The sequence below is a fragment of the Anticarsia gemmatalis genome, chromosome 27 (genome assembly GCF_050436995.1).
Source record: "Anticarsia gemmatalis isolate Benzon Research Colony breed Stoneville strain chromosome 27, ilAntGemm2 primary, whole genome shotgun sequence".
In the NCBI taxonomy this organism is placed as follows: Eukaryota; Metazoa; Arthropoda; class Insecta; order Lepidoptera; family Erebidae; genus Anticarsia; species Anticarsia gemmatalis.
Genome location: NC_134771.1, coordinates 703,703 through 717,523, shown reverse-complemented (window position 1 = coordinate 717,523; position 13,821 = coordinate 703,703). Strand labels below are relative to the sequence as shown.

The 13,821-nt window shown below is 37.6% G+C and overlaps 1 protein-coding gene across 5 annotated transcripts in view; it reads left to right on the top strand.

Annotated features, from left to right (window-relative positions):
- Positions 1-13,450, top strand: part of LOC142984677 (uncharacterized) — a 63,178-nt gene extending 49,728 nt beyond the window's left edge. For all 5 annotated transcript variants that reach the window (XM_076132431.1, XM_076132432.1, XM_076132434.1 and 2 more), the window contains 6 exons: positions 2,024-2,160; positions 4,405-4,629; positions 5,177-5,310; positions 7,593-7,769; positions 8,734-8,808; positions 9,622-13,450. In XM_076132431.1, the coding sequence (XP_075988546.1) occupies positions 2,024-2,160; positions 4,405-4,629; positions 5,177-5,310; positions 7,593-7,769; positions 8,734-8,808; positions 9,622-11,986 (3,113 nt within the window). In that variant the 3' untranslated portion in view covers positions 11,987-13,450. The remainder of the gene's footprint in view (positions 1-2,023; positions 2,161-4,404; positions 4,630-5,176; positions 5,311-7,592; positions 7,770-8,733; positions 8,809-9,621) is intronic.
- The last annotated feature ends 371 nt before the right edge of the window (positions 13,451-13,821 follow it).

Below are 13,821 nucleotides of genomic sequence, written 5' to 3'. Positions count from 1 at the left end.
TATCTGTGGTTGACACAATTTAAGTCTAAACAAACGAATTCTTAAAATGGGTGTTTGTGTTATAATGTCACTTGAATTTTAATACATAATTCAAGGTCAGACTTGAGGAAGAATTAGCTAAATTTAGTTCTATACCTACAGTGATTCACCTTGGAAATTATCTAGAATTGAAATAAATTTAGACTATGTTTTCTTGCCCATAACTGTATAAAATGTTTTGTTTAATTTCTCGATATTTTTCCAGATATTTCTGTTTCTTTGAAATTGGCCTGTGCAATTGGTTAGTTTTCTAGAATTTTGTCAAAAGGTAATTTTTACACGTTATCGATAATCCTTTTAAAATAGCAGTCCAGAACTGGGTAAGGTAATAGTAAGAAAGAAAATAATATTTAATGTTTAGTTTAAGGATAAAATTAGGAACCTACCAATATACTGAGCGTGTCTAAAATACTTTTTGTTAAACTAATTGGCTCCTCAATCAGTAAGTTAAGTACTACTTATGCCATCTGTCGAATCAAAACAAAAACTTTGCTACAAGATCATGGCGCCCAAAATAGGATTCTATGTCCCATGATTTCAAACGTGCGTCATAATTTGTAGGAGTAGAAAGTAACATATGTCAATCTAGGAAATAAACAACAAGTTTACAAAATTTCATTGAAATCCGTTCAGTAGTTTTAACGTGAATGAGTAACAAACATACATACATACGCACTCACAAACTTTCGCATTAACAATATTAGTCGCATATTTGCCTCCATATCCATATTTTAATGGAAAAATTTACACATTTTTGTGCAAGATTTATTAAACCGTTTGTATGATAATAAACTCAGAGGTTTCATAACTGAAATTCTATTGAAAAGTCAAGGATTCGATGTGGAAACTTCAAATGTCAAAATTTGCATTATATAAACGATGTTAGTTCATTTCTTAGAATACTTATGATATTGCTAAGATAGAATTTTGCTCCGTGCTTGGGTATAAAACTAATCTAAATTACGTATGACCTACTAGAGGCCGCCCGCGACTAAGTTCGCGTGGAAACCCTTCCCGTGTAAATCCCGATCCCTTGGGAACTCCGAGATAAATAGCCTATGTGTTATTCTGGGTCTTCAGCTACCTAAATACCAAATTTCATCGTAATCGGTTTAGTATTTTTTGCGTGAAAGAGTAACAAACATTCATACAAACATACTCACAAACTTTCTCATTTATAATATTATTGGGATCTTTTTAAAAACCCCAACCTATATAGTTCTCCAAATTTCGACCACAAATGACTATTCACTTTTTCCTTTATTAATAATTATAATTATCTCCAAAAACCCGAAGGTGACTGATAAATACCTATATTCTGAGAATATGAGGATAATTGCTTGTTAATATTGAAGGATGTGTGTTGTAAGAAAATATTAATATTATGCGTTAGGTGCGATACTGAGAAGAGGTTCTTTATTTGATAATTAACTGGTTCACGTGACGCCCGTATACAAACTTTAAGCACGTGTAAGTTAGTAAAGCAATTGTTTTTGTAATAAATAGATATAATTTATTATATGCATACATATATAAATGTACATATATAAGTAGTGACAGTCTCTTACTAGATAACCTGCTATTATTTTGTCAATCAGACAAAATAATGTTTGTCTTATTGGCGAAGATACACTATATCTTAGATTGCTTGACGTTTTGGCAAATGTTACACCGGCCGCGAGCTTCTATTTATCGTCCGATAGTATTAAAAGTATCCTACGATTAAACTTGCTAAACACTCTCAAATAGTTTCAAAAAAGTATAACAGGTTCGAAGATCTATGACCACAAACTTTATGACACAAGATTTATATACTTACTATATACTTACTAGAGTCTGAAACCTGGCTCGGCGAATTTCGAATTTTATGTTTTGTTATTCATATAAGGTTTCGATCGAGTCTACCGTACCCCTTGACGAAATTATTATTATAGAAGATTATTAAATTAGGTTGATCACTAACTCAATATTCTTAAATTTCCAGGTATAACCATCGTACTCTTAGCTACCGAGCTCCCCACCACATCGGCCGTGAAGGCGACGTCGCTCATCTTCTCCAAGTCCACCACGACCACTACAGCAGCTCCTGAAGAACCCAGTGCCCCTGAAGATGGACCACAGGTAAGACTCCACCATTATAGAAACTAACTATATATCAGCCTAGCCAATTTTATTTAAAGACAACTCCTGCACTAAGAATTGCTCTTGTGTCGCGGGGACTTTTTACAAACATACAAACAACGCACACAAAGCACAAGCAGACCCGAAACAATTATTTGTGGATCACACAAATAATTGCTCCGTGTGGGAATCGAACCCACGATCCCGATACAGTGGTTTCGGCGTGGCGACCTAAACCACTGCGCCACGGAGGCAGTCAAACTTTCTTCCAAACTGTGTTGGAGTCGGCTTCCAGCATCACCGGATGCAGCTGAATACAAGTGATTTATATGACGCGACTGCCTATCTGACCTTTATAACCCAGTTAGAGCGCAGGGGTATGTGGGGCTCTGTCACCCAGAAGGTCTAGAAGGCCTACCCACTAAACTACCAAGGTGTTGCTCCTCTGCCGATGACAAAGTCTCGATATCGATTCATTGGTCGAATAAAGTCCCATGACTTTTTTCAAATTTAAATTTTTTATCATAATAGTAGTTCGGAGTTTGGTTACGTACCCGCTATATAGCATTAGGCTCGCTCCCTATTATACTACAACTAACTCATGGTTAGTCATGACTTGTAAATGGCAAAACGTATATATAGGTGAATTTAGGCATAGGTATAACAGACATGATGTTATGTATGTATGTATGTATGTATGTATACACATGTAATGTACTTTTTTTACCTACAAATTACTGGTATAACTGGCGGAAGTTAACTACTAATAAATTCTTTAATCCTTGGTTATAATTGTGTGGTGCACGATATTGGAAAGTGTATCAACTCAGGGCTATGTAGTCATAACTATTTATTTATGTCTATTGCAATGTCTTTGTGCCTCCTGGCTGATATTCAACGGGCAGTTTCATCAAAACCAAGACTTTGTCTATAGTGTCCAAGTATGTGCATAATACACAGGTATACTCTCTATTCCTTCACTCTCATAGCCCGGTGGGACGGATAACACACGACCAGTGTTATATACGGCGAATCGTGGGTATATTATGTACACCATTATAAAATATAGTGACAGATGAGTGCTTTAAGTTGGCACCTAATACGCAAGTGGTCGCAGGTTCGAACCCGAGGCAACACACCAGTGACTTTTCCAAGTTATGTGTGTATTAGAAATAATTATCACTTGCTCTAACGGTGAAGGAAAACATCGTGATAAAACCTAACATGCCTTAAAATTTGTATAGTACCTTTATTGAGGGCATGCAAAGTCCCCAACCCGTACTTGGCCAACGTGGTGGAATCAAGGTCTGACCCCTCTTTCGTTTGGGAGGAGACCCTTGCCCTGCAGTGGGACAGTAACGGGTTTTAAAAAAAGCCTACATCTTCGGGTAAATCAGGAGTGTTTTCTTGTATTATCAATGCAAGAGTGAGGTTAATTACTAACACAAATCTTAATAAATCAATGCAACTGTACGAATATCATTAACGTGTGGTGTGACGTCACGACCCGATGTAAAAGTCATCGACCTTGGACAGTCGCGGGACATAATGTCGTATCCGCCTTCCAGAATGATCGTGTTGTTTTATGGGTAAATGAAGGTTGACAAGGTTAGGCGACGGTAGCAAGGTGTGGAAAATGATGGGTTTCCGGAGGCTCTTTCACTCGTCGCCGTCATCAATCAAAACTAATAATCTCATCGTGTCAATACATTTAGAAATAAAAAGTTTTGTTTCAATTGTCAAAAGAAGCTTTTTGTTTTGTCTTATTTTTTGCCTGCTTTAATAATGTTATGGTGTTTAAATTAGCTTGGTCATAATTTTTAAGCTCATTGTAAAATGTTGCGTATCTATGACATTCGTACCATTAGCAGATAAATAGGTAGGAATAATATAATCCTCTGCGTTAACCTTATTTAAGTATATTACTATAATTATTTTTCGGAACTGACTGCCTCTGAAATCTGTGTGCAACTGCTAATCGCGAGGTCATGAGTTCGTTTTCCGAGTAATGCAAGTTGTCATTCAGTTAATTAATAAGGTTCTAAAGAAAGCCAATTTGAGCCTGAATTTGGCTACCTACTTAGTATTTGGTAGTAGCACCGTCCCCTAGAACATAGGAACATTGTTCACATAAAATAGTACTATATTTTTGTAAACCTCTATTCTTTCCTATATAACAGACGTGTAGTTATCCATTTACATTCTTCTTACTTCTTCTTCTAACATACCCTTTCTTCTTTACAGACCGAATCAACAGCTGAAGGCAGCGAAGCCCAGAACAACACCAGAAAATTGACCGGAATACCTCAAAATGACTATATCTTTGACCCCAACTTGCCTCGGGAGTTGAATGGGTATAACCTGTCGGGGTACCCCTTCTACGAGACCGTGCCCAAGCCCGAGACGATAGACTTCAAGTGCGATGGACTGCATGATGGGTTTTATGCTTCAGTACCGCATAAGTGTCAGGTAAGGGTTTTCTGAGTGATACTACTGTATGTTACTGCCGTTTAAGAGGTCTTTTATACATTTTCTTTTCTTAAACTTACTTTTAACTTTGTAGGACTTTTAATTTTATCGATTTTAGCCGATTATTTCTTAATGGAAATGTCGTGAATTTTTTTATAATTTTGCGTGTACTACTGCCAGTCTTTATTTTTCTGTAAACGCAGTAGTTGACATAAACTATAGTAATTAACAGCATAATATTTTTCTTAAATTTTTAAAGTAATATAAGAACTAACACAATCATTGAAATGCTTTCTCTCACACGCAGCCCTTGTGAATTTTTTTTGTGTTAGGATACATAGATCCTCTCCTTCTTTTTAAAATACGATATTTCTAATTACATTTATATATTTACAATTATACATCAATATTGATGTAGATTTAACGTGCCCAAAAGATCAAAAGATCTAACGTGGTTGACCGAATTGCTGTGTTTGCTTTGGGCTAGAAACAAGCATCGCAATTATAGATGTTGTATTCTGAACGTTTTCGTCTTTTCTTTTTCCAGGTATACCATCATTGTCTATTCGGCACCCGCTATGACTTCCTGTGCGCCAACTACACAGCCTTCGACCAGAAGACCTTCATCTGCCACTTCGTCTCTGAAGTAGACTGCAAGAACTCGCCCAATTATTACAACAGGTAACCTTTTGGTCTCATGGTCTACTCTTTAGGTTATGTTCTTTTAGGATCAGTAGTAGTGAATGTCTCAAGGAAGGCCTGCAACTAGATGGTCGGACGACATTGTTAAATGTGTAGGGCCGAAATGGATGAGACAAGCGGAGGACCGTATAAAGTGGCGTGCTGAGGGGGAGGCCTCACTCAACAGTGGGTGGATACGGGCTGATTAGATAGATAGATAGATAGTAGTGAATGAGATTATTATATTGAGGACTTGGGGGCAAAGAGTCGGTCTTTCAAGTTTTTGTTGTTGTTAGTAGAGTGGAATGTAGGTCTAATGAGTTTCATATTCTACTGTTGTAACCAAGTTTGTTTGCTGAGTGAATGATACTGCTACGTAAAAATATCGAGTTCGAATCTCAATTTATGCTGAAACCTTTTCTGCTCATAAATTTGGAGAGAAACAAAAATGACATATAGGTATTTTTTTTTCTTTCTAAGTCTAGCAATAAAACAGCTTGAAAAACATGAATATATGAGAGTGTGCCTGTGTATTGTGACACACTTAACACTGTAAACAAATATCATCAAAAATTACTGAAGCCTCAGACATAATATTCGCATAAAAATAAAATAAATAATAATAAGATAATAAAGAAAACTATTTTGCCGAGGAGATTTATTCGCCCCGTATTTTGAATGATCCTTGGCTCTTATGCAAAATACATTGTATATTTTATGATAAAATAGTAATACTAAATCTAGATTCGACATATCACGACGGAACAATCACTCCGCTCCCTGCACCAAGGTTAGCACATCTTCAAAGAGAGAGGTTCCTATGAGTAATGTAATAAAATTATATGACTGAGTTATATTAAAGGTATATGTCAAGTAATTTATTTAGAAGTTGCAAGTTAAATAATTATTTAGACGATGAAAATTAAAAGAGAATAGCCTATTGCGCTCATCGGCCGGTAAATGATTTCTGGGTTAAGCAACTCTAGGCGCGATCACTCCGTAGATGGGTGACCGCATAGTATTTGAATTGAGCATCGTTGCTTCGTAGGGCACGTTCAAAGTCGGTCCCGATTGTTGTAAATTAAGATTACAGTCGTTAAGGCATGTTTGTCGTTTTGTTTGCAAGTCCAGGTAATCAAAAAATAAGGGACGTAACTTTATAATATAACTAGCTGACCCTCGCAACTTCGCTTGCGTCCAATAAGAGAGAATGGGTGAAATTTTTCCCCGTTTTTGTAACATCCTTTACTGGTTTTCTGCTTCTTTTGGTGGTAGTGTGATGATATATTATAGCCTATGTCCTTTTTCGGGTATCAAAATATCTCTATATCAAATTTCATACAAATTGGTTCAGTAGTTTAGGCGTGATTGAGTAGCAGACAGACAGACATACAGACAGACAGACTAACTTTCGTATTTATAATATTAGTATGGATAACTAGACGAAAACCCGCCTTGGTCGGGTGAATTTTGCTATTTTGGCAATCACGGCAATTGCTGTAGCAATAGTAACACTTGTCCAAAACATAATTTTCGCCAAACGTCAACGATTGAAGAACCCAAAATGGCGACTGCGGTTTGTTTGTCAATGACATTAGAATTAAACGGAATTCTCCGTAATCAACATTTTGCAGACATAAGTTGTCGACTGGAAATCTATTTATTTCTTTGTTTTGTTATTCTTATGTTTCGATCGTGTCTACCGTATCCCTTAAAAGAAATTATGAAAAAAATATATCTATACTAATATTATAAAGCTGAAGAGTTTGTTTGTTTGATTGTTTGTTTGTTTGTTTGAACGCGCTAATCTCGGGGAGTACTGGTCCGATTTAAAAAAAATCTTTCAGTGTTAGATAGTCCATTTATCGAGGAAGGCTATATATTATCACGCTACGACCAACAGGAGCAGAGCACCAGTAAAAAATGTTACAAAAACGGGGAAAATTTTGAGCCATTCTCTCTTCTGTGACGCATGCGAAGTTGCGCGGGTCATCTAGTGTATGAATAAAATTACCATAGCTAGTTGTGCTCACCGTTCGGTAAACGATCTCTGGGTTAAGCAAACCTTGGCGCGGTCATTCCATAGATGGGTGACCGCATAGTGGTATTTGAACTGGGCGTCTCTGTGCTTCGGAGGGCACGTTAAAAGTCGGTCCCGGTTGTTGACTTTAAGATAACAGTCGTTAAGCCACGTCAAAGGCCTTCGGGCGGCTTGAACAACTTTGACACTAGGTTGGCCACTAACCATACGATTAATGATAATGAACATTTCTTCTTTGCAGAAACGAAGCCCTATACAAAGCCGCAACGACAGCGCCGCCGCCACCACCGCCCACCACCACCACGACCACCACCACCACACCACGTCCCACCAGACCACCGCGTAGACGACCAGCCTACCGATATGACTACGACGACGATTATTACTATGAGAGAGATGATTATGATTATGAAGATAGGTGGGTATTTTATTTACAGGTCTCTTTTTAATTTTTAAGTTAATACTAGCGGACCCGACAGACGTTGTCCTGTCTCATCATCTCAGCCGGGAATCATCCACTGCTGGACAAAGGCCTCCCCCATCGAGCGCCAATAGGACCGGTCCTGGGCAGCCCTCATCCATCGGACTCCGGCAACCCTTACCAGGTCGTCGGTCCATCTTGTGGGGGGCCTGCCAACACTACGTTTCCCGGTTCGTGGTCGCCACTCCAGAACCTTTCTGCCCCAACGGCCTGTTGTGCTGTCTACACGTCTTTAATTTGTAAAAATTAATTGAAAAAACATTGTCCAGCGGACAAAATTGTGAATCTTAACCATTCTCAGATCCCCTTAAACACACACAAAAAATTTCATCAAAATCGGTCCAGTCGTTTCAAGAGAAGTTCAGTGACATACACACTTACAGAAGAATTATATATATAAAGATTAAATATTATTGGACGACTCACACACGGCTATCTGGTGCCAAGATAATTCCTTAGTTCCAAATTAAAATCAGATATCAGACTTATATACAGATTAATCAAATATACTTATATACTTTTAAAAACGTGCTCATCACACAAAGATTTGTCTCGGATGGAATTCGAACCCACAACACGTGGCGCTATATATTGCGGCGAGGGAAACCACTGCGCCAGACGCGCAGTTAACCTAGACCAAATCACAAATGTTCAGCCAAAATGATATGTGTAGGCAAAATGCCAAACCCGCACTTGGCGAGCTTGGTGGACTCAAAGCCTACCCCCCCACTCTCCTTTTTTCGGGAGGAGATCCTTTCCCAGTAGTGGAACAGTCATGGGTTAAAAAACGGTGACTATCAGACGCAGACTATACTTGGACAGGATATTACTTAGAAGAGCTCATTATTATAACTCTTTTGAATCTAAGCAGTTAGTAAACTTTCTGTTCCGTGACTTCCAGAAGGAGACCTCGTCCGCGTCCAGGTGGTCGGCCAGGGAAGAAGAAGAGACCAGTTGATGACTACGAAGACGACAGGTTCGTACCATCAACTATGTATTTCATATAAACAATGTATTTCGTAGACACTAAGCCATGACAAGAAATTAGACTACTGTATACTTAGTTAATGCAATATATATTATGTCGTGCTAGAAAAACTAATAAAAGTGAAGGTTAGTGACATGATTGTAGTCAGCAATAGTCCGAAATACATGGATCCCGATCCTGGAAAGTAACGAAACATAACTTTTAAACTCTCGCGTTGCATGTTTAATGTATAATAGAATACGGGAATTAACGCGAACACGCATTTTCACTTAAAATGCCTAACGTTTCAGCGCAGGTTGCACTCGCCGTATTCTATTATAAATTAAGTAACGAAACAGATTTTACGATATATAAATTATAAATGCTATGGATTGCGAATTAAGCTAAACTAACTACAAGTATTTATTTGAATATATATTGCCAAAAATTTAATCACATAAAGGTTAAAAGGGAAACCTATCTATACTAATATTATAAAGCTGAAGAGTTTGTTTGTTTGTTTGTTTGTTTGTTTGTTTGAACGCGCTAATCTCAGAAACTACTGGTCCTATTTGAAAAATTCTTTCAGTGTTAGATAGCCCATTTATTGAGGAATGTTATAGGCTATATATCATCACGCTACGACCAGTAGGAGCAGAGTACCAGTAAAAAATGTTACGAAAGCGGGGAAAAATTTGACGGTTGAAGGAAGTTGCGCGGGTCAGCTATGTTATAATATATTATATGGAATTTTTTACTAAGATTCTTCAATCCTAAAGCTCTGTCCTCAGACAAAACTAAAATTCATCTCAAAACTTTCAGATACGAACGTCGTCCAAGACCTAGAGACGAAGAACCGGAAGACGATTACGAAGAACGACGACCATACGACAGAAGACCAGGCAAAAGACCGCAGTACCCCGAGAGAAGACCATACGACGACGAAGAAGACCGCAGACCTGGTTACAGGAGGCGTCCTAGACCGAGAGATGAGGAAGAAGACCAGTATGAAGAGGAACGGCCTAGAGCGGGTCAGAGAGATCAGAAAGACCGGCCCGAAAGACCGAAAAGACCAAGAGATGAATATCGGCCTAGGGATGAGTATAGGCCGCGTGATGAGGCGAGACCGAGGGATGAAATAAGGCCACGAGATGAAATAAGGCCTCGAGATGAAATTAGGCCACGAGACGAAATAAGGCCTAGGGACGAAATTCGCCCAAGGGACGAAATTCGCCCCAGAGATGAAATTCGCCCCAGAGATGAGATCCGTCCCCGTGATGAAATCAAACCACGTGACGAAATACGTCCCAGGGATGAAATTAGACCACGCGATGAAATACGTCCCAGAGATGAAATAAGACCACGAGATGAGGTCAGAGAAAGACCTGATAGAGACCGAAGACCACTTAGAGAAGAAGCTGAAAAGCCAAGAACTCCAAGGCCTAGAGAAGACCGGTATTCTGAAGGTAGGAGGTACAGAGAAGACCGTCCATACAGGAACAGAGAAGAAAGGCCTTACAAGGAAAGACCTTACGCTGATGAGAGAGAAGAGAAGAGAGAACCACCTACAGCACCAGAACAGCCTGCTGGTCTCGTAAAACCTGCAGGACATGGTCTTTTCAGTCAGCCACGAATGCCTCCCAAGATCAAAAGACCAGTTCCTATCAATGAAAGGGAAAAATATGAATACGTTACCGTCACTACAACAAAATCACCACCAAAAGTAGACGATGATGAATATTACGATTACGAAGAAGAAGAGACCAGTAGACCGTCGTCTTCTGGAAAGACCACAACGGTACAGCAAAGACCAAAGCCTGAGCCTGTTGAGAAGGAAAAGTTTAAGCCGACGAGACCTCACTATACGGCGAAACGAAAGGTCAAAAGACCGATAGACTATGAGGAGGAATTTTACGATGAACCGGCTCCTAAATCACAAAAATATACCTACAATCAAAGACCTAAGGAAGAACGGACTAAGAAACCTATTGAAGATGATTATTATGACTATGAGGAGCCGAAGAAAGAGACAGAAAGAGAAAGAGCGAGAGGAGAGGACGTCACAAGTAAGATAAAAGACTTGAGGCCTAACGTTAAAGTTGTTAAGCGTCCTTTTTTACCCTCTAGGGGTGGCAGCCCATACCTCCCGCGAGGCTTACAGCCTGTAGCTGGGAGGGATGTCACAGCACCTATAAATACCACCCCTAAACCTACCACCACCCAAAAACCTTCGACCACTACCACGACCACGACCACCACTACTACTACTACTACTACTACAACCACTCCTAAACCAACAACAACCACTACTAAACCAACAACGACTACTACTAGACCAACAACAACTACTACTAAACCAACAACAACTGTCACCACTACTCAACCCACAACAACATTTACCACAGAAAGAACAACCACATATATACCAGAAGAAGAATATGAATATTATGATGAAGAAGATATCGATTACGATAAAAAGAAAGAAACAACAACAGTTGTTGCGACTACTCCGCCAACAACACCTAGAACAACAACTTTAAGACGTACAACAACAACAACGACCGAAGCTCCAACTGAAATCCCATCAACATTAGATCCGAAAGCAAAAAAATTAGCTTCAAAAGTTTTGAGAGTTTACAACGACCAATATGAAGCAATAAGAGAAAAATTAGAATCTACCCTATCTCCCGGTGACTATATAAAACCTTATTTAGCAACAGCCATTCCTATAGCCACTGAAAAGCCTTACAGACCTGAAAACACTTATAAAAAAGAGATCAAACCGAAACCTGAAATTTCGAAGCCTTATACAGCGACCGGCAAGCCGCCATTGATTCCTGAAAATATTTCCATCAAACAAAATCTAGCGGACAGTTTAGAAAATGACTACGATATTAGATTTAATGAAGCTTTAAACCCTAGTGTACCTTCGAGTAGGGTTCCTTCAGGTTTTATAGTACCTGCTGATAGGGATTATACGTTTTCAAGGTTCAGAAATAACCTGCATCCTGAACCTCAGTTCGCTGCTTCAGATATTTCCAGTTTTCAGGTCCGAAAGCGTCCCCAAGTTAGTATAAGAACTCCTTCATCATATTACCTACATCCTCAGAGACTCGTGTACCAGGACGATGCGGTCCAAAGGTACCCAAGACAACTGTTTTACAGGCCCATGGTAGATTTTTATTAAATATTTTGATGATTTTATGAAAACTTGTAGGAATATTTGCCGAAAAATTCATTTGTAGTTTCAAATAGTTTTGTTATTTAGAAAGGGTATGTAAATAATTGTTTGAAATGAAGATGGAACCAAAATTGCTGATATTTGTCATTGATTTTTTCAATACAATATTTAGGGACAGTTTCACAGCCTGTGTATGTGTCAGATAATTTATCTGCTAGATAAAGAGACATTAAAAGTATCAAAACAAATGACAAAATCTATCTTATAAGCTATAATGATACTTATCCACTACCACTACTAAGTATCGGTTTGCCAATCAGATGAAATATTGACAGTTGTTTTCAAACATTTGCTGTCACTATCTATCAAATAAGTTATTCGACACTTATCCGTTAGCCGTGAAATTTAGCCTAATTTATGTCTCCTTTTAAATAACAGATTATTTCGGCTTTACGTCATAAAAAAGATCACATCATATTTCACCCTAAATGAAATTTTCAAAATTAAAATGATTGATTACAATTTAGATAAGATGGGTGTCAGAAGACGGCCTATGACAGAAGTTAGAAAATTGAAATAAATAGAAAAATTGGCTGAATAAGGAATCAAAAAGAAAAGTGAGCAAAGTCACTGAAAAATATGATAGTTCAAAATTCGGGCTCAAAAAAATAATATTGATTTACTTTTTTGCTGTCCAAATTAAATTTTAACGACACATATTGGCTTAAATTGTATATAACTAGAAAATTGTATAAAATTTCGGATTATTTTGTTAAAAAATACAAAATAATAATATCCTACAAGTTTTCGTATAAAAAGTACATTTAAATGTAAGTCATTTTAAATTATAAATGTAAAAAAATTATTGATATATTTTCGAAATGCAATTAGATACACTGCCAATTTTAATTTAAATAAAAAAATAAATGTAATAAATACGAAATACTCTTAGTTACCTGTATTTTTAAGAAAAATTACGTGTTATTTATAATCAAGAAAAAAAGAATAAAAAATCCTTAAAAAAATTGTTCTTTTCATATAATTCAGACAATAACTTTATAATTTTGTAACCAGTAGTCAGAAGCTTGAAAGTCTGACAACCAGTCTTACCAAAGGTATCGTGTTATAACCCAGGTAACTGTGTTGTGGAGGTCCGATAGACAGTTGCTCCATGTAAAATATTGGCATTTAGCTGCAGCCGGTGAAACTGGGAGACTCCAACATAGTTGGAAGAAAGGCTAGCCTGATGATAATTTTATAATCATACTAAATTAACATTGTGCAGATCTAATTTTAATACAAAAAATTACTTTAAAAAAACATGTCAGCATTCATAGGAAAATATTTTTTCTCGATTATACAAAACACAGAATTTATTTGTACATTTTTATAAATACGAATGATATTTTTTTACTGTACACACTAGTTTTAAGGAGACTTTTCCTATAATAAAAGAACTTTGTAAAATAATGCGTGTATTTATTTTAAACTTTTATATACAATTTCTAGCCTTCATAGATACTAGAAAAAAGAGATAATTTCCATTTCCTAGAGATCTTGTATTATTATACCTCTTATTTTCGATATTAGTACAGATTATCCCGGCATCAAGTAAGGCCATGTTAATAATTTTAAATGAATATGGAGCTGTTATTTGAAAACGACTGGTCGCATCTTGCCGCCGATAGGGGTTTGGAAGGGAAGGGGGAGGCCTTTGCCCAGCAGTGGGACACTCAAACAGGGTGAAGAAAAATAATTAGGTTTACTTGGTAGTTGGTCTAACATTGTTAAGTTTTCGAGGATGCTAGCGCAGTCAGCAGCGTCAAACCTATGGGAACTAT